The sequence below is a fragment of the Peromyscus leucopus genome, chromosome 8b, assembly GCF_004664715.2.
Source record: "Peromyscus leucopus breed LL Stock chromosome 8b, UCI_PerLeu_2.1, whole genome shotgun sequence".
Classification (NCBI taxonomy): Eukaryota; Metazoa; Chordata; class Mammalia; order Rodentia; family Cricetidae; genus Peromyscus; species Peromyscus leucopus.
The window spans coordinates 59,795,472-59,817,027 of NC_051086.1; the positions used below are offsets into that span (position 1 = coordinate 59,795,472).

Here is a 21,556-nt window from a genome sequence, read left to right on the forward strand (position 1 = left end):
GCCCACCCTGCCAAGTCCTCTCTACTCCGTTGGGCACCTAAGCTGAGAAGCAGCATGTAGAAGGCCAGTGGGGATGAAAGGGAATGAAGAGTGGTTTCTCATCCCACTCCTTAACAAATTTTCTCGAACTCTGAAGTCTGGGGGAGGGCTCTTGCCATTCGGTCAATAGTGGAAAACCTGCCCTCGCCAGACGCAGGCCCCATCCGGTCACCCAAACTGAAACAGACTGGAGAGGTGTGACGGGATCTCTAGCGCCTGGGCCAGTCCGGGTCTGTCCCACCAGGGTCCCGCCAAGACATCTCCTACCCGTCATCCATTACTTTCTCTGAGTCCAGTTTTGCTCTGGCTGAGTTATAAATAGCCAGGACACATCGGAAGGGCCTTCTCGAGCTACAATTCCTCATTTGGTTTGGGCGGGTGAGACTGTTCCCATGGTTTGGGAACAGCCAGGCTTGGCATTCCCTAGGGCACCAGTGTGCCAGCTCAGTGCCCTGTGCTACAGGTTCTTCTGTCCTCTACCCTGTGGGCTCTACGCGCACAGCATGCAGCGTCCACATGGGTCAGACCAGCAGGCAGCACACAGGGTCTTTCTGTGTCCCTACTGCCAACCCAAGAAAACCTGAGGGACCCTGAAGCAGTCTAATTTTAGGGTACCTTAACTTCCCCACGCTCCTACTCATGGTCGACTCAGTACCCACTTCTTCCCTAGGCCCTGAACCTCACAGAACTGCTCCCCAAACACCTAAGGCTTAGGCTACCCCACCCACTCCAACTGGTTGGAAATTCCAGTGAGTAACAAGAATGTCCCCTTCAGTGGACACAGAGGCTCCACTCACAGGCCCTCCGTCCTCCCTCTGGAGGGGAAGTGACTCACAAATCCCCAGGGTGCTCCCTCCCATCCCCTCTCAAATGTGCACGAAGGCCCCAGACCTAGGTTTCCTCTCTACTTTGACTGCTCAGCCTGGTTCCAAACCCTTCTCTCCAGAGAAACAGCCAATATGACCCTTGTCCTCCGATTTTCTTGAAGTGCTCAGGCCTCTGGGGCCACACAGTGGGTTTAGGTCGATCTTTCCTCCCGCCTCCTGGACACGTGACGTCATGGTTCAAGGTCCCATCCCACAGCCCTAGGCTCCCAGCCTTTGGAGAGCGGATCTCATCTCCCTCTCCTGCACCGTCACCTCTAGACCTGACACCTGCACAGGCAGCTGGATCTCCTCCCCTGAAGTCAGAGCAGCAACCTCCCTCAGCTCCTCAAATCCACACCAATAAGCCCCTCCTCTTCCCCACCCCAGCTTCCCCTTCTGGCCCGGCCACTTCCATCAGTGGCCTGTCACCCTGTGGCTCTGTACCCACGGCCCCACACATCCCTTTTACCGAACTCGGCTTCTTCCGTCTTTCCCTCTTCCAAACCACAGCCCAACTAGGCTTTGCAACACCCACACCTATACAGACCCCAAAAAACACTGCACTGGGACTCTCCATCTCCTTTGTCCATCTATCTGCTCACTGGCACATGTGCATCACACCCCAAGGAGGCCTGGCATGTGTGGCCAAGCCCCCACCACTGGTCTACTCTCAAACCCCGAGGCGAGGGACCTATGAAAAGTAGGATGGCGTGAACAAAGGTATCCATGCCAAGGAAAAACTTCACTGGAGAGTGTCTGCTGACTAAGTCGGTAATGGGGTGAGAGGGCAGAGGCAGAGAAGGCCATGTGTGGGGAGCTGAAGACTGCAGACTTTGAGAAGGAACCTGGTGGGCTTCTGAACGGCTTCCTGGGAAGACAGGGAGGTCTTCCCAGGCAAAGGGAGGAAGGCCCAAAAGAAAGGGCTTCTTTTCTTTCCTTTTGGCGTTGAGGCTGGAACCCAGGGTCTTGTATAAGTTATATCACTCCCCAGCCCTAGGGACGGTTTCTTGAGGAGCTTCAGGAAGCAGTTAGGGGACAGGAGAGAAAAGAAGCAGGACATAAGTACACAGAGGGCAGCTGAAACAGGAGCATGGAGGACAAGGGCTGTGAACGTCCTACAGCAGTGCGGTACCAATGGAGACTTCTGACACAAGGGCCGTGAACTTCCTATGGCAATAGGCATCGGTCAAGACTGTTGACACCTGCTAGGTCCACATCTCAAAGCCTGCAGTGGGTTGTCTGTCTGTCTGTCTGTCTGTCTGTCTGTCTCTCTCTCTCTCTCTCTCTCACACACACACACACACACACACACACACACACACACACACACACACACACGGAGGGATTTCGTCACATTCAAATCTCCATCCTCACTCCCTTACCATTTCAATCAGCAAGCACTTATTAACTGCCTACTGTATACCAGGCATTGTGCTCACATTCAGAATGTAGTGGCAAATGGGGAACACTGCCCTTTGTGGAGCTGATGGTCTCAGGAGCAGATTGGTCATGTGACTGACTCCCAAGGCCTTGCCGAAGGAAAGGCAGGACCGACGGGGGAGGGGCACATTTTAGTTCTGTTGTTGAGGTACAACTCCAGAAAGGGTACCGTGGAAATGGCTATTGTGATTTTAAATGTTCACACCCTCTGACTCAGCAATTCCACTCTAGGGAACTGTCTGAAAAGAACACTTTTCAGTGCCAGAAGGGCACAAAGGTGTGTGTATGAAAGTGTTCAGTAGAGTGAGAAAGCAGAAAAGGCTGCTGAGAGGCCAAACGTCTCGACAGCGTGAAGTGGAATCTGGTTGATGGCACACTAGTAATTCTGGCACTCAAGCCAGGGCAGGAAGATTTCGAGTCCCAGGCCTGCCTGAGCTATACAGTGGTCAGACACAGACACAGACACACAGACACACACACACACACACACACACACAACACACACAGACACACACAGACATAGACAACACACACAGAAACACAGACACACACACAGACACAAAAACAGACACACACACAGATACACACACACACACACACCAATCTCAAAGCAACACACAAAAAGTGGCTTGATTAGGACTAGAACTGTAACTCAGTGGCAGAGTATTTGACCAATTGTGCAAGGCCCTGGGTTCAATCCCCAGTATTGCCCCGCCCCTCTGAATCCCTCCTTAAAAAAGGAAAGCAGAGAGGGAGAGGGGAGCTGGTTAAATGAATTCTGGTATATCCACAGAATGAAATACCACAAAAGGAATGCACTAGATCTCATTTCCAGGTATGCAAGTCTTCACCAAGTAAAATAACAAGCTACCTACCAATAGTGTGATCTCATTTCAATATATAGTCTACATATGGGAAAAAACAAGGAGAATCAAATAAACTCTCAGTAGTTCTCTGTAGGATGTGAGTGTTCATGTACTAGATGATGTATTTCTGATCACTGAGAATTTTGAGTATGTAATCAGAGAAAATGAAGTTATAAAAAGAAATGTGGGGGCTGGGGTGTCGCTCAGTCACAGAGTGGGTGCTTAGCATTCTCAAGGCTGTATAACTGCTCCCCCTCCCACACACACATAGTGCCATGGCGGGAATTTAGAATGAATTGGGAGAGTGCCAACAGATGCATCTAATAAATGAGAAGCCATGGAAGACTCCCCGGAGGAGGTGACATGAAAACCCAGCCCTAGCTGAGCATGGCAATACACACTTGAAATTCTAGCACTTAGGAGTCTAAGACAAGAGGTTTACAAGTTCAAAACCAAACTGGGCTACACAGGGAGACTCTGTCTCAAAGAAACAAGCTCAGCAGCAGAATGCTTCCTTCACACACAAGTCCTTACCGTCAAGCCTCAGAACACAATAAAGTAAACTAACAATGAATGGGCAGGCCACACTGATGGAGACGGAGAGAGTCAGGGTAGTCTTGTGGAGTTAAATTCCAAGTGGGAGGTTGGTGGTAAAGCTTCAGAGGCCAGCAAAGAATCAAGTGATCGAATCTGACAGGGTGGAGGGCTTTGGATTTCACCATTATAGCCACAGGGAAGGTGTGGAAGGATTCCAGGCAAGTCGCATGACCATTCTCTGGTGCACCCTCCTCTGATATCACATCACTCATTCTCAAACACTGCTCATCTGACATCACATCACTCATTCTCAAACACTGCTCACTCTGTGCTCAACAGGAAACCACTGAGTCAGACCAAACAAGGGCAGCTGACCCATTGGCTCCTCACTGATGACTCAACCCATCACACTGGGACAATAACTCAAAAAAGGGCTAGGCACATTCCCACCTCCAAGCCTTCGCCAGATGCAGTTTCCTTGGCCTGAAGATCTTCATCCAACTCTCCTGGCAAAAGCTCAAGCCCCACCAGGCTCGGGGGCTTGGCAGGCCCCTGGAGCAGTACCAAGGCAGGTGGAGTCGCTAGAGCCACAGAAAGAACCAGACTCTCATCTCTCACACCCTTGCTCCTTTCTCTGCCTTCCCTTTCCATCAGAGCAGACAACACTCAAAAGATCGCTATGAGTCTGGCATGGTGGCTCATGGCTGTCAAGTTCCAGGGAGACAGAGACAGAAGAACTGTCATAGGTTCAAGGCTAATCTGGGCTACAGTGTGATACTGTCTCCAAATAAAACTCATAGAATTCAATAGCATATAGCTATTGGGTATAAGCCAATGCTGCTTATATGGTAAAACAAATGAACAAAACCAGGGACTAGAGAGAAGGCTCAATGGTTAAGAGAGCTTACTGCTCCTTCTAGAGGACCTGGGTTCAGTTCCCAGCACTCCCATGGTGGCTCACAACTGTCTGTAACCCCAACTCCAGGGAATCCAACACCCTCTTTTGGCCTCTACAGGCTTCTGCACACTTGTGGTGCACATAAATTCATGAAAGCACACACATACACACACACACACACACACACACACACACAAATACTAAATAAAGTGTGTTTAATAAACACTCAGAACTCAGGCGATGCCTCAGTGGAGGAGTAAGTGCTTCCTACATAATCTGATGACCTGATAGTGCAATTATCTGTAATCCCAGCATGTTCCTGTTACAGGGAATTCGAGGCTAAGATGGAAGTCTCCAGAAGTTTACAGACCAAGTTTGTCATACACAACAGAAAACAGTAAAAGAGATTTGCTTTCCAACAAGACAGAAGGCAAAGACTAACACCCAAGGCTGCCCTCTGACCACACACATGGTGTCTCTCTCTCTCTCTCTCTCTCTGAGAGAGAGAGAGAGAGAGAGAGAGAGAGAGAGAGGGAGAGGAGGGAGGAGAGGAGAGAGGAGAGGCGGGCAGGAGGAGAGAGAGAATAAATTCCATTGGATTCTGGATTTGAATTCTAGTTTTTGCCTCTTGCCAGTTCTATAACACAGGGCAAAGCATTTAAATGTGCCTTGGTTTCCTCATCTATTAAATGGGAATAGCTTTGCTGTGCAGAGTGGTGTGTCTGACTCCATAAGATGGGGATCGTTACTGCGCCATCTCTAGGGCTGCCAGGAGGCCTGATGCACACAGGGCAGCATCTGAACTGTGCTAAGCACTTAGTAAACACCAGTTCTTATCCCCTTCTTTCTTTGGCAGGTGTGTGTGGAAGAACATGGGGTGGGGGGGGGGGCCCACCAGAGACTCACCTTCAACCTCTTCCTGGGAAACCAATAACTCACCCACACCAGACCATTCTGTTTCTCAGCCCTCTAGGAACTTTTCCACACTCAGTGGTATTTATCCCTTACCTCTACCTCCTCCATGACTCCATCCCTAAGATCCCACCTAAGGTCACATGACTTTCTTCTGGGGATAGTGTACATTTCTTTCTTTCTTTTTTTTTTTTTTCTTTTTCTTTTTTTTGGTTTTTTGTTTTTGCTTTTCAAGACAGGGTTTCTCTGTGTAGCCTTGGCTATCCTGGAACTTGCTCTGTAGACCAGGCTGGCCTCAAACTCATAGAGATCACCAGCCTCTGCCTCTGCTTCCCATGTGCTGGGATTAAAGGCAGGCATTACCACCACCTGGCTTGTGGATATTGTGCATTTCTTACAGATGCTGCATGGATAGCCTTCGTAATAGGGGGAATCTGGGGGCTTGGGATGTGGCTTGATGACAGAGCACCTGCTTAGCATACACACAGCCCTGGGTCTCCCAAGAATCAGACAAAAAGAGGGCTCAGGTTAGGACAATGGTTCCTATAGAAACTAAGTCAATGAAGTGCTATCCTTGAGAACAAGACACTCCAAAAGATAACTACCCAGGGAGGAATCGTTTCTCTGCCTCAGTCATTAGCCTCTGCTGGGATCCTTCCAAGAACAGGAAGCTCATTACTTGTCCAAATGCTAGATAGCTATTTTCTTATCCTCCTCACCCCACCCCACCCCACCCCCAAGACAGGGTCTTACTAAGAAGCCCAGACCAACCTGGAACTTGCCATCCCCCTGCCTCACCCCTCTAAATGCTAAAATTACAGGCATTTACTCTGTCATGACTGGCTTGCTAGACAGTTAACAGCTGAACTCAAATCTTTTTTGTTTTGTTTTTAGAGACAGGGTTTCTCTGTATAGTCCTGGCTGTCCTGAAACTCGCTCTGTAGCCCAGGCTGGCCTTGAACTCACAGAGATCTGCCTTCCTCTGCCTCTCAAGTGCTGGGATTAAAGTGGTGTGCCACCACCACCCGGCCACTGAATTCAAATCATATCTCACAGTAATTACTCTTTCTGACTTCCAAAGTAACACAAGACATATAGTTTTCATTCATTTTAATGGAGTAATTATGTTTACTTTATTCAAACATCAGTTCTGTAAGTGACAGGTCTGCAATCCCAGCACTCCAGAGGCAGAAGCCCAAAACAAAGTGGGATTTACATCCCAGATGGATTCAAATTCAACTAACCCCAGGACAGTTCACCATGTAGCACAGCAGTTTACCTTATCACATCTGTGACTTGGTTCCTGCAGAAGCCCCTCCGAATGATTATTTACCCCCCATTTACAGTAGAGGAGAATGATGCTTGTTAAACTGTCCAATGTCACATGGCATGAGGTAAAATTTAGACAAGCACAGTGGCTCAAGCCTATAATCCCAGCATGCAAGAGGCCCAGGCAAGATGACTGCAAATTCAAGGCCAGCCTGGACTTCAGGATGAGACTGCCTCAAAAGAGGCTCATGTCTGGGGAGGGGCAGAGGACAGCGGTTACAGTGCCCTGTCATACCCTACATAGCAACGTGCACCCGGGGCCCACATCTGTGATGGGACAGGAGTAAGGCCCACCATCCAAGGCAGTGCAGAAGACTCGAGCTGTCCCCAGAGTACTATGGAGTACTATGGTGTGTGTAGTCTTCCTCTACTTCTGCCTGCCATTCAGGCAGCGAGGTGAGGGCTGTGTGGACCACCTACCACACTGGCACATGACTCCTGGGCAGGTGAACGAGGGCATCCTCTCTGGGAAGGGCAGAAAACTGCTCTGGCCTTGCTAGCACCTACCAGTGGAGAAACTCACAACAGAAAATAGTATAGTAGAGACTAAGAGTCTGCTGGGTTCTCTGGGACCCTTCTGAGCCCCTGGGAGAACACAAAGAAGAGAGGCAGAGCCTCGGACCCCAGCAGCTCAGCGTCTTTTTAAGACACTGTCTCCTTATTTAGTCTAGGCAAGCCTAGAACTCACTATGGGTCCAAGCTGGCCTCAAACTCAAATATTGTCCTGCTTCAGCTTCCTCAGTGCAAGCTATAGAAGCGGGCTACCATATCCAGCTTGAGGACACTCTTGCTGCCTGTCACCACGCTTGTTTCTTGGGCAATTTAACATCTGCCGGAATCATTAGTTTCATCAGACAGCAGAACAGGCAGAGCACTGTTCTGGCTGGGCCCATCTTCCTACCCACAGTGCCCTGAGCACCTGTAGATTATCATACCTTTATTGAATAAATATGACTTCGGGACTAGTCTCACTTGTACGTAAGAAATACATTCATGAACTGTGGTCCCAGCAGGCCAGCAGGAGGTATGGGAGCCACAGGGGTGGCCAGGCCAGTCAGGTGCAGTCCATCAGAGAAGACACCAAGGAAGCTATGATGGGGTGTGAAAGGAAGGCCTGGCCTGGAGAGGATAAGCAGAGTCCACTAGTGAGTGGACAGTGTCACAGGTAAGTCCTTTATTTACCTCCTCCCCAGCTTGGACAAGACACAAAGCCCCAGCGCCCCAGGTTATGCCATGGAACAGGAGCTCCATCAGCAGCTGGGGGTGGTTAACAGCAAAGAAGAACAGCACCAGTGCACAGGAGGGACAGTTACTGTCCTCTCTGCAGCAGAGGCACAAGATCCAGGATGGGAGAAATAGGTGCTGGGCCGCTCAGTCTCCACCGCCCCCACCACCGCCCCCAGATTAGGAACACAGAAGAATGCAGCCTCTGAAGGCGCCATCTTTCCACATGGCCTCTGTTCACTTTGGGAATGACCCTCTCAGGCCCAAATCCCAAGCCCCAACCTGAGAGAGAAAGGAGATTCTGCCTAGTGGAACCCCACTCCTCCTCCCAGTTCCAGAACTACACAATTCAACCCCAAATACCAAGCAGGAACCCAGAGGTGCCTGGGAGTTTACAAGGGGGACCTAGGGAGTGCACAAAGGGGTGACCAAGAATGGTGCCCCTTACCTACAATGGCAGATGGAAGCCCCAAGAACTGTATATATCCCCAGCAGCGGAGGGCCAGCTGGGTTGTTAAGAGCTTCACCCAGGAGGGTGACGGAGGGGGGCCTGGCAGCTCTACCCAGGCTTAAGCTTCACAAGACCCCAAGTGGAAATGGAGCCCTGGTCCCATTGGACACACTAGCCTCTGATAAATTATGTCAACTCCCCGAGTTTCAGTTTCCCCAACTATAAAACGAAAGTCTGGCACGTATCTTGCAGAGACATCACGGACTTTAAATGAAGCAACCTATGTGAGAGGCTCAGCCTTGTCTCTCAAAGTAGCTGATGGAGGAAGAAGATGCAAGAGAAGACAGTGGTAACCGTGGTGGTTTGAAAGAAAATAGTCCCCAGAGGCTCACAGGGCATGGCACCATTAGGAGGTGTGGCCTTGTTGGAGTGGGTGTGGCCTCGTTGGAGGAAGTGTGCCACTGGGGGGTGGGCTTTAAGGTCTCAGATGCTCAAGCCACACCTAGTGGAGCAGTCTCTCTCCCTGCTGCCTGCCAATCCAGATGTAGAACTCCCGGTCCCTCCCCAGTACCATGGATGCCTGCATGCTGCCAGGCTTCCCAGCATGCCAACAATGGACTAAACCCCTGAAACTACAAGCCGGTCCCAGTGAAATGTTTTCCTTTCTATGAGTTGCTGTGGCCACGGTGTCTCTTCACAGCCACAGAAACCCTCACTGAGACAGTAATGACGGTCACTTCACTTCTATCACGGGTTCCTCACGCCAGCTGAGGTCTGCACCCATATGGACATTATGGATTCCATGGCATTCTGGCCCTTAACCACACCTCATGGCAGACTTGGGACAGCTGTCAGGACACATGGGAAGATATTCTCAGTATCTTCCATTTACAGATGAATAAATGAACTCAGAGACGGTGACATGTCTTGGGTGACACACCTTCAAAGTAGCAGGAGACAGACATAACCCACATCTTTTCTCTGTCCTGGGGTCCCTTTGACTGCACCATCCAGAGAGGAGACAGGAATTGTGGTCTACGGGAACGAGGTTTTCCCTAAGATTGTGGTTCTGGGACAGGAAGTTGAGTGGGGGTGTCATTGCCCTACCTCCCCAGGGAAATGACCAACACACTCCCCCAAGTGAATTGAATCTCCAGCAACTGGTCACCCCCGGCCCTGGGCCAGGGTACCCTGCCCAGCCTAGGTTTAGGAAAGGCCTGCAGGGCAGGGTTTTGTCACCTCTGGGGCACAAGCCAAGATGAAAATATCACAGCAAGGTATGCTGGGAGTGAGGAGACCGTGTCTTGGCTGAGGGTATCACTCACGGGAGGACAGGCTCAGGAGGGAGGTGGCCTACAAACACAGCGTCATTTCCCAGCAGGTATTTACCAGATTGCATCCTTGCAATGCTGCTGGTCCCAACTCTCTAAAAACCAACGACAAAAGTCTTGTGTGTTTGTTTGTTTTCAGATGGGGGAGGGGGGGTCTCCTGAAGCCCAGTCTGGCCTAGAAGCCAGGATTCTTCTGCCTTCGCCTTCTGAGAGCTGGAACTGAATGTATTCAATGCAATGAGGCTCCCTGGGAGCAACCGCCAGCCATTCCTCACGCTTCCCTTCAGAGGAGCCAATGCTATTCAGACCTGTGGGCTCCGGGGTATTACGACCCTTGCTCATCGTCCTACAGTCAGAAAGATTTTCATCTGTCCATTATTTCCAGGCTCTGGGTTACTGGCACAAAACACTGATCTAGTTCATTCTATGTGTCAACTTGACTGGGTCATAGGGCATCCAAACATTATCCTGGGTGTCTGTGGGATGGATGGTGGTTCACAATGAGATTCACATCTGAATCTACCGACTGAGCAAAGCAGATGCCCTCCCCAGGGTGAGCTGGCCTTGCCTCTTCCAGTCTATTGACAACTGAGGCCAAGAAAGAGGGGCTCCTCCAGCCAGCATGCCTGACCCAGGCCCAGGAGGCCCAGGCAGAAGGATCAGGAGGGTCAGGCCAGTCAGGACGACAAAGTAAATTTCAGGACAGCCTCAGAAACATGAGATCGGGTCTCAAACCAAAAGGACAGAGGGGCTCCACCCGCATGGCTGCTAGCCCTGGGACACCAGTCTTTTCCAGCCTTGGACTCAGACTGAACCCTGGGTGTCCTTGAGCTTATGCCTACTGGTTTTTCACCTAGAATCTTCTACTTTGGCTCACCTGATTCTCGGGCCTTTGGACTTGGACTAAAACTACACATTGGCTCTTATGAACCTCCCAGCATCCACTGCAGAGGGTAGGATTTCTTAGCCTCCATACCCACAAGTCAGTTCCTTCTATCAAATTTCTCTATATACAAACTGTACACACACACACACACACACACACACACACACACACACACACACACACACAATCCGTTTGGGTTATGGTTTTCTAACATATAAACCAAATTTTGACCTCCCAGGTACAGCTTGGCTGCATGTTTGGGTGTGGAAAGTTCAGCTGCCAGGCTGTGCCAAAGGCTAGATATCTGAATATCTAGAACAATTGTCTGATTTGGTCCAAAAATCCCCTCTGTTCCCAAGTTCCTAACAGGAAGCCTGGCAGGGGAGGAGACCGCCTGGCCAAATGAGCACAGCCAAGCACAGAAATACACACACACACACACACACACACACACACACACACTTACTTTTTTAAAATAAAAAACAAAAACAAATCATCCCAAGTACTGGGAAAGGGGGTTTGCACCTTCCAGGCACCCTACTGCAAATGGCAATACTTGCAAGGTCCACTAGGTGGGGCCAGTAATGCAACAGAAAGAGCAGAAAGGCGCAGCTAGCTCCAGGCAGGCAGGGGTAGAGCAGGGGCAGCTGGGGCAGGCAGGCAGGAGTAGAGCAGCTTGCAGCTGGAATTGTCCCAGCCATTCCCAATTGGCATTAATGATTCCCCTACCTATCCGTGATGTGAAAATCGGTACTGAGGGCCCCAAGTACTTCAGATGACTGTTCTCTCTGTAAAATTTAACATTTCAAGATCTTCCACTCAAGTTATTCCCTTCTGACCACCAAGAACAACGGGAACAAAGTGAAGCTGCTACCCAAAGCTGAGAACACCAGGACCACATAGTCCTGCTATGCATAAAGCATAGTTAGGGTTTCTCACGAGGAAATCCAAATATCCATGGGCGAATGCTCCTACAATGTAGTCATGAGGAAGGAGAGGAAAGGAGACAAGAGGCAGAGACAAGTGAGGAGAATGCACAGACCAAGCCATGCATGGAGATTACATAGGAGCATCATCCTGCAGCTCCTTACGGTGGGATATGGGCTAAGCCCCTAGGGGAGATCTGAACCCCACTGACCTACAACCAGAAGACAGAGATGGGGAACCAGAGTTCTCTCTTCCTTCTTTCTCCTGGTTGGCCTGAGTCCAGGTCCCAGAACAGCCTCTCTTCCATTGGTCCAAACACTGCCTCTACATGGCCAAAATGGCTGTCTCTAATCCACTACCCCTCCTCAGGGTAACAACACCCAAGAATGCTGGCTGTGGGGAACCTGAAGCAGGCCAACACCCACATCCACCCCTCCACCTTTTACCTGCCCCCCACCATCCCTTCCCAAACTTGCACCACCTGGCAGCCGCTGAGCTCTGCCTAGGCCTCTGTTGCTATGACAACAAATGTGGCTTCCCCCAAGTGGGATGCTGGTTGCCAAGGCCCTTGTTGCCAAAGGCTATAACAGCCACCCCAGTGTGTGAAGAGGGGGTGAGAGCCTGCAGAGGGTGGGAAGGAGCAGGGTTCTTCCACATGGTAGAGTCCAGGCAGCCTCCAGGTGGGGTGGGGGTGTTAGGCATTGGAGGAGGGAAATGCACTGCTGAAGCTCCCTGGGGGCTTCAGAGAGGAAAGAGAACCCCACAAAATATACCTGGACAAGCTGGACCAAAAGAACCTGTGAAACTGAGCTCCCCCCACCAAAACAAATGGCTATGACTCTTGTCCCCAACTCCAGAAAAAGAGCCCCAAGGAACCTCTCTGCCTGGCTTGCTCGTGTATTTCAGATGCGTATCCTCATGAGCTGGGCCCAGTGTCCGTCCCTGTCACCAGGAACTGCATTCATTAGAAGTACTACAATCCTCCACGCACTCCCCTCTCCCTGCCCTGTCAAAGCACACTTAATCTTCCTTACACAAGGTTTCTGAGGGGGCAGTCCCTGCCTCTTCTGGATGCAGGAACTTAGGCACCCCAGGCGTATTCCTTTCCTGTGGAACAGAACAGAGCTGGAGGCCCTCAGTCCTGGGGAACACTACAGAAGCATTATGTTTGATACCCCACGGGCGGCTTGAGACCAGTCCTGGCTCTGTGGGACACGCGTTGTCCACAGGCCACTGTGTACCCAGCCAGATACAGACGGAGAAGCCTGGTCCTTCCAGAGCCCCCTCCCCATCCTGGTGAGAGACGAAGGGATAGCTGAAGGGGAATGAGGGTGATCAGGAGGCAGCAGAACCAACAGCTGGCAGAGCAGGGAAAGGGGTACCCGAAGAGGAGCTAGATGACAGGGCATCGGGGGTCCAGGCCCGCCCTCCCCCAGCCCCACTGCACACTGTCCTCAGCAGACCCTGGCCCGCTTTCCCCACACGCTGTCCTACCTCCCCTCCCCAGAAGAGGAAACAGGAGTACCTACCCCAGGTGCCAACCCCTCAGGTGGGGTGGGTGAGATGCTGTCCCCACCGCCCTGGCTGCGGGCGCTGAGCTGGGGCGACATGGTGGGTGACTCGTCGATGTATGGCATGGTCTCCGAGCCCTCGGGGGGCCCCTTCTGCTCCTCATGCCCCTCTGCGTCGTAGTCCTCGGCCCCATAGCTGAAGTCTGAGACAAGGAACAAGAAAGGCCACTGAGAGTCTTCCACCAGGGCTGCCAGGGACTGGTAGCGCAGTGGGCGCCGGCGCCGGCCCCCAGCTGCCATGGTCCCTGCTGCACCATGCACCCGGGGCCAGGGCAGGGGCTGCACAGCCAGGCCTGGGGAGGAGGCTGGGAGCTCCACAGGCACAGGCTCTGCGGAGTCCGTCAGAGGCTGCTGCTGGGAGCCGGGGAGGCGCGGCTCTGCTGTCGCCACCCGCCTAATAGCATGTCAGCTGCGTATGTGGAGCTGTGTTTCCTTTGCCTCCTGCCTAATTCCACGTCTAAAAATTAACAGTGGGAGAAGGAGGCAGGCCGAGTCCAACTCTCCTCTCTGAGTCACCATTTTGCTTTTTATAGGGAATAAGGAGGCGGGGGCGGGCCAAGCGATGTCACTTCCTCGGTCCCTCCTCCCTGGGTACCATTGTACACTGAGCTCCATCCCCGGGGGGTGGGGGGGTGGGGGTGGGTGATCAGGGCAGCTTTGGGGTGGGGAGGGCCCAGGGAGTGTGCCCTAGGAGGCCCTCAGTCCCTTGAATGAGGCCCTGCATGCAGGACAGAGCCCAGGGAAGGCAGGCGTGGGAGAGAGGGTTGTGCCCAGGCCTGGCAGGGACTGGGTGAGCAGCAGTCTCCTCAAAAGGCAGCAATGGGTCTCTAATTCCAACCGTTTCCTTCCGAGCAGGAGGGAGAGGTGACAGAAAGTCGAGCTGTGTTTAACCCCTCAGTGCTCCCAGCCCACACAAGCTCCAGCGCCCACACAGGTACCCTCCAAGGGCGGGCAGCAGGGTGGGCCACCAGGCAGTACCGCTAGGCTTTGCACCACGAAGACCCCCGCAACGTTCCCAGCCAGCGACTGGCCGGCCGGGCGTTGTTTCCAACATCCCAGTCCACTGTCGGGAGCTCTGAAAGTACAGCAGGGTTGCTGCGAGCAAGGTGCAAGGTCTCCTCGCACTTGAACCCTGGTTCAGGGTCATCAGTGAGGAGGGGTCGAGAGCACACCTCTGGAAGACCAGAAGGCGCTGGGTACCACGTCTCACAGAGGAAAGCGAACACAGAGCAGTGGAGCCCCTGGTGGTCGTCAGGGCCCTGCACCCTGGACCTGCTGGAAACACAGGGATTTGTCATGTGGTTCCTAAACCTTGGCAGAGGCCTGGGTTTGGGGGCTGTGGCCAGTTATGTCAGAGGAGCCTGGCTGGGCCTGTTATCTGCTCAGACATCACTTCCTCCAGGATGTTCTCCCTGGGAACCCAGTTTACAGTACCCATAGCACATGGCCTCCTGGAAGCCTCAGGGGCAGGAACTGAGTGTTTCAGCTGTGGCTGGGTGCCCGGCACCCACAAAATGACACACAGCAGGCTCTTGGAAAGCGTGAGTAGCAGAATGAACAAGTGGAAGATGCACCATCCATCGCAGGCCCGAGGTCTAAGCCAGGCAGGCCCGCCCGTGAGTCAAGCTCTCCGTGGAGGCCCAGGCTCCTCCTCCGCTGTCATAACACACCAGCCCACAGGCAGCCAGCAGCCTGAGAATGGTGTCACCAGGTCACTGGGGCGCCAGGCCATGGCTACACTCAGTCCAATCTGGCTGTTGGCAGTCAATAGCTTCCCCTGGGCTCTCTGCACCTGCTCCTGCCGACTTCCTCTCCCAGGGTTCAGCAGATGCCCAGTAAGCTGTCTGGGTACATAAGCTGTATTTCCTCAGGTCAGGCATGGACACAAAAACCCACAGACCTCTTTACTCCTCCAGGGGCTCTGGGTCTCCCTGGTCATGCTGGAGCTAAGAGTGTGGGTGAATGAACTATGGTGGCCTCTGGCCTAGCCAACAGCTAGCCTGACCTGTATCGGGCATCACAGGAAAGAAGGTATTACCCGAGGGTAGAGTTCATAGATAGGCCAAAAGAGACTATGCCCTGGTTCACTTCTAATACAATACCTGGCATCTCTCACGAGAAAGGAAGGTCTCTGGCACCCTTTTGTCTGGTATGCACATCAGACCCTACCAACTCCTGCTCGGTCTAACCACCTCTCCAAAGCAGTTCTCAGAGAAGAGGCCACTAAGCCTCAGACATCTGCCTAAGATCAAGGAAAGGATATCAACCTGGGTCTGTCTGAGTCTTCAAGGGCTATCTTACCCCATTTGAATTTTGCTGCAAAGAACTCCCAGTCTTTGGCCCTCCGCATGGCACAGGTTGACCAAGGAGGGGAGGTACAGGGTGCAGACATGGAGACCGGCACAGTGTCCTCTACAAGCATTTCTAGGGCATTCCTTCCTTGTTCATGTCTTTCATAAAATACTGGAACACTTCTATTAGGAAAAGGGCTATATAAAAGGATGGAGAAACGGGGGGGAGGGGAGTAGGGGGGGCACGGCAGGAGGGGGAGAGGGGCATCTGTGGTTGGTATGTAGAAGGAAAAGAAAATTTCTTAATAATTAAGAAAACAAAATAAAGGTTGGAGAAACCAACTCTCTAGGAAAGTAGGGCTGGGGGAAAAAAAACCAGCAGAGACAGGCTTCAGTCTCTAAAGGCCACAGGTGAGAACACTAAGCGGATGCGGCCTGGCCACTAGTCTCAAAAGAAAGCGCGACGATGAAGTCGCTGACCGTCAGCTCCGCTTCCCCTCTCAGTGGCGGAAACCCCACTGTATTTGGAGTGGAACTATGCTCAGTGGCAAGTAGAGGGACCACATTTCTTAGTATGCGATTAAGTCCTCACTAATTTAACAAGTGGAACAGCCTAGACCCGTGACCCCACCACTTGGGAGGCCAGGGCGGGAGGGTCATTACAAGTTCAAGGCCAGTTTGGAATACATAGCAAGACCCTGTCTCAAGGTGAGGGTGTTGGGTGGACATGTGTGGAGACTTTGAAGATGGTTGCTAAAAGTACAGCCTTCCCTCCCCAGGTTGCTTCTGGTCATGGAGGCTGGTGAGTTGACTCCGATGATCAAGTGCCTGCTGTACAGGCATGAAGACAACTGCCAGGGATGGTGGCACATGCGTGTGACCCCAGCACTCATGGGTCAAGAGTACATGGAGACAGGAGGATCCCTGAAGCTCACTGACCAGTAGGTCTAACCAAACTGATGAGTTTCAGGCTCAGTGAAAGACCATGTCTCAGAAAATTAAAGGGGAAGCTGGAGAGTGGTCTCAGTGGTTAAAAGTCTACACCTGCTCTTCTAGAGGACTCAAGTTCGGGTTCCAGCATCCATGTCAGGCAGCTCACAACCAGCTCCAGAGGGTCTGATGCCATTAGCTGGCATACACACACACACACACACACACACACACACACACACACACACACACACACAAATTCTAAAAAATTAAAAATGGAGAGTGACAAAGCAAAAGCATTTGAACACACACACACACTCACGAAACAAGGATACAACACACCACACACACATAATTTAATAATAATAACGATGATAATAATAGTAAGAAGTGGTACACCGGGCCTGCCCTCATGGCTCTTCCTTTTGTCACCAGTTTGTATGGCTGGAGCCACAGCAGCCATGCTCAACCATAAGATGACTTTGAACACAGATGGTAGAATTGAAGATGATCAAACAGAAGACTAAGGTGATGGCCTCCTTTTGACTCTGGAATGATCTACCCCTAGACTTCCTTTATAAAAGAAAAATCAAGAAGCGAGGAGGTTTAGGAGTGGGGAGAGAAAGAGAAGTCCATGTGATATGAACCACTACTGTATTTAGTTTTCTCCAATTACCTTCACTGTTCTTGATCTCCTTGGTGGAATCTTTCAACATCCATCTCTTAAAAACTGCACTGTGTACAGAGTCTTAAAATAGACTACCACCAGGCAACAAAAAGGAACTGCATTAGTAATTCTCGAACATACTATACTAAATGAAAGAAGCTAGATACAAGTGCACAGCCTGAATGCTTCTGCTTGTATAATGTTCTAGAACAGACAAAGCTGACCAATGTTTGGAAAACACTAACCATAAAAACACTGACGGCCTCTGGGAATGGGGTGTGGACAGGAACTGATGACAGTGGGCACAAGGGAACTTCCTGGGCCAATGGAACCAACCCTTACCTTGGCAGGGATCTGAGGTACAGAGACACTCAGTCACCAGAATTTACCAAATCTTAGTACAGTTAATATTTATGCAGTTCACTGACTACTGAACGCTTGGTTAATGATCTGCCAGCCTGAAGGAGTCATCTGCAATTCTGAGACACATAAAATGTAAGGCGGATGGGATGGGGAGATGGACAGATGTGAAAGGGAGCAGCCATGGGAAAGTGGTAATTACAGACTCTAGCTAGCAATAAATGGGCTGTTCAGTGTGTGATACTCTCAATTCTTCTCCATGTCTGATAGTTCTCATAATAAAATGATGGGGCGGGGGACAGTGCCCTCCAGACTGTTGCCACCCTTTCCTTTGCATCCTCTCCCATTTTTCTAACACTCCATGGAGAGGTCTGGGCTGCACAGCCACCTCTGGTTATTTCCTGGACATACATCTTCCAGTCCCCAACTTTTACCTGAGGTTAGTTCAGCAGATGATGGGAGACCTCCAAGTCTCTCCAGCCCCCTCCTGCCCACTGTGCATGGATCTCCCCAAATTCCCACTCTTGCCAATTTTCTCCCCACAGCAGCCCAGCTCCAACCCAATCACACCACATGCCACAGTCCTCCGCTAACTCCAATGGTTCAAAGAGCCTAAACTTAGCGGCTGAAGACTCCTCGTAGTGCACACCGGCCTCCACTTTCCACGGTCATCTCCTACTGTCCTGTAGTATCAGATCATTTCCGGGTTCCTACGTTTGTCTGAGTATATAAGCCAAAGGGTCTAGTCTTAAACCCTGGTACCCGTAAATATGACCTTATTTGAAAGAAAAGATACTTGAAGACATCACCAAGTGGAAGACCTCAAACTGAAATCATCTTGGATGAACCCCCCGTAGGTGTTAAATCCCCTGAAGTCCTTAGGAGACAGAAGGGAGAACAAAGACAGAAAAGGCCCCATGAACACAGGGAGGGAACATGTGCAGCCAGTATTAGCTGAGAAAAGCAAGCAAGAATTCGACCCTTGAAGCCTTGAAGGAAGGGCTTCCCAACAGGCCTTGGTCTGGGGCCTATAATGTGCACAGTGTGAGATAACTTTCTGTGGCTTAAAGCCACCAAGTTTTGTGACGGTGTGTATAGCAAGGAAAGCATTCCATGACTACCCATCCCCTGTCCCACCCCTAGACCCCTGCACCTGCTGCTACGGTGCCTAAATCCTCTCCTCAGCCTTTGCCCATCAATGAGACCCTCTCTCGCCCTCAAAGCCAGCTAGCTGCACCCTCTCCTATGAACTGCCCTGTGTTCCTCACACAGTACCTGGATAGATAAAGCACTCTCACAAGCAGATGAGAAAAGGGTAATTATGTCATATTCTAATGAGCAAGGGAAAGAAAACTTAAAATAGAACAGCAAATGGCCAGAGATATTCTTTTTAAAGGTTAACCTCACTGCAATCAAAGAAAATGCAACCTACTTTTCCTTCCCCCTTGGTGTAATTTTCCTATCAAATTAACAAGAACTTAAAAATAATGATAGGCTTCTTGTCGAGGATGTGTGAGGCCCTGAGGTGAAGGCCAGCACCACAAAATAATAGTAGTAATTAATAAAGCCCAAAGCTGTAAAGGAATACACTCTCAGAGCTCCTGAAAGGTATATTTAACTGCTACAACTTTGCTCGGTTTATCTGGTAAATGGCACAAAAAGATTTAGTAGTCAGCACAGCCATGAACCCAGAATAATTCAAAACTGTGCCCTAAGATAAGAATATGTAATTAATTAAAATACTCATAAAATATGCTTGCATGGGGGCTGTGCAGAGTTGGCTCAGTGGTAAAGAGCACTGACTGCTCTTCCAGAGGGCCTGGGTTTGATTCCCAGCACCCACATGGTAACTCACAACCAGTCCAGTTCCAGGGATCTGACACCCTCTTCTGGTCTTTGTGGGCACCATGCACAGACACACACACACATACAGGCAAGCATCCATACAAGGCCAAGTGTGCTGGCGCACGCCTTTAATCTCAGCACTTGGGAGGCAGAGACCGGTGGATCTCTGTTGAGTTTGAGGCCAGCCTGGTCTACAGAGTGAATTCTGGGTCAGCCAGAGCAAATAATGAGGCCCTGTTTCAAAAGGCAACATAAACATAAAAAACCCCAAACAACACCCCCCCAAGAAAAACCACCCATACCCATACAAGTAAAATTTTAAAAGAATTTTAAATAGACTTACAAGGCTGTTTATGATTGCAAAAATATATTTAGAACAATCTGAATGACTACATATAGGGAATTGGCTGAGTAAATTATGGTATGTCTTCAAGACAGACTAATATACAACCACCTAACATTATTTGGGTGACATTTGTCATCATGTAAGTGAAAAGATTGACAGTAGCATGGCAGTATGTCTGAAAAAAAAGAAAAACCAGGAAGGTCTGGATGTCCACAGAAGCTGGGGAGGCCACAGACAACATGATCATAAAAACTGGGGGTGGTGGCTTGCATCTATAATACTGGTGCTTAGGAGGCTGGGGCAGGAGAATCATGAGTTCAAGATCAGCCCAGGCTAAACAGCAAGATTCTGGGCCCCACCTCACCCCCTCAAAGAACCTCAAAAGCAAATTGAAAGGGAAAATAACCATCGAGCATTCAGAGTCTGGAAACCTTGAAGGAAGGAAAGGAATGTGTGGTTTCCCTGCTCCCCAGGATGCTTGTTTCTACCACCTCCTCTTCCCTGCTTGGTTTTATATGAGGCAGAAATGGACCTCGTCCTCAGAAGGACGCCGTGAGCTACCGACCCAACTAGAATCAGTCAGTCCACCTCATTTCTTAGTAAGCAGGAAACAAAAGCCCTAGTCTGTCAGGTTTTCTGCCACATAAAGTGAACACATTTCTCAGTGATACCCTTACCTCCCAGGAAAGAAAGACAGTCTAGCATGCTATAAAATTTCCCGGGCATGGTGAAGTAGAGAAGAGGGGCGAGAGGATTAAATACTCAAGGGATTATCGCTTCCCAAGAGCAAGGGATGGAGAGGACAGACTCAAATAGTCCCTCCATTTTCTGACACTTTTCAACTTCCCTGTGCCTAGCACCAGGTAGCCACTTCCCAACGATACCGCTGGTGAATGCAAAGAGGGACAGCGGGGGGACTCACTGGAAGATAGTGTGAAGCACTTAGCACACAGTAAGCACCCAGTAAATCTCAGCTGCTATTGTTAATATTATTAATTGACTCTCGAACGATGTGTGGTTGCTTGCCAGGTGGGTGGGGGCCGGGAGCAGAGTTCTAGGCAAGGAGGAGGCTTGGCATGGGCACAAGTATGAAACAGCAGGGCCCTTAAGGGGAATATAAATAGCCACCATTGCTGGAACACTGAGTGCGCAAGGGGGTGAGGGGAAACGGTTCCACAGAAGGGGGCACAGACTAGATCCTGAGTCAAGCCTGGAGGCTGGGCAGGATTCAGGGCTCTGCTGAGACAGCCCACTAGCCCAGGGCCCTCAGCAATGGAGTCACAGAACATAGCTACCTCTCAGCAGTTCCTCCTGACACACGCTCCCGTGTGGAGTCTCTAGGCAGGCATAATCCTGTGTCACCCAGAGAAGACGTTCACCTGTGAATGTGAGCTACCCTATTTCCAGTCTGTAATGAAGCCAGTGTACTTGAGAGATGCCAGATGACAGGCCCTCAAACACAGATTCATACAACGAAGAGAACTAGCCAGTGAGAGGTTAAGTTCAACCCAAGTGGCTAGACCTCATTCCTACCACCTCAAGTGCCCAACCTGAGGAGATCACTGTTTACAATCTTGCCTTGAGGCTGTCCTGAACCAGGGACCCATGGGTATGGCTAGACAGACACATTGGGGGCTTCAAGTTTCAGACACTGATGAAAGGTGTAGAGTCCTGTCTTCCTCTTCCAGGGACTCTAAGGACCTACAGGTACAGGATAAAATTCCAGGGGTAAAATGGTCCTGACATCCAAACAGGGGTGGCATCGCGGCTAACTGTAAGTAATAAAAGCAATGAATTTATTTTCTACTTGGGAACCAATGGGGGGCAGCTGGGCCGGGGG

At 50.7% G+C, this 21,556-nt stretch overlaps 1 protein-coding gene across 3 annotated transcripts in view; it reads right to left on the reverse strand.

Annotated features, from left to right (window-relative positions):
* Abr (ABR activator of RhoGEF and GTPase) overlaps window positions 1-21,556 on the reverse strand; it is a 199,107-nt gene that overhangs the window by 83,252 nt on the left and 94,299 nt on the right. For all 3 annotated transcript variants that reach the window (XM_037200611.1, XM_028866792.2, XM_028866790.2), the window contains exon 2: window positions 13,236-13,420. In XM_037200611.1, the coding sequence (XP_037056506.1) occupies window positions 13,236-13,420 (185 nt within the window). The remainder of the gene's footprint in view (window positions 1-13,235; window positions 13,421-21,556) is intronic.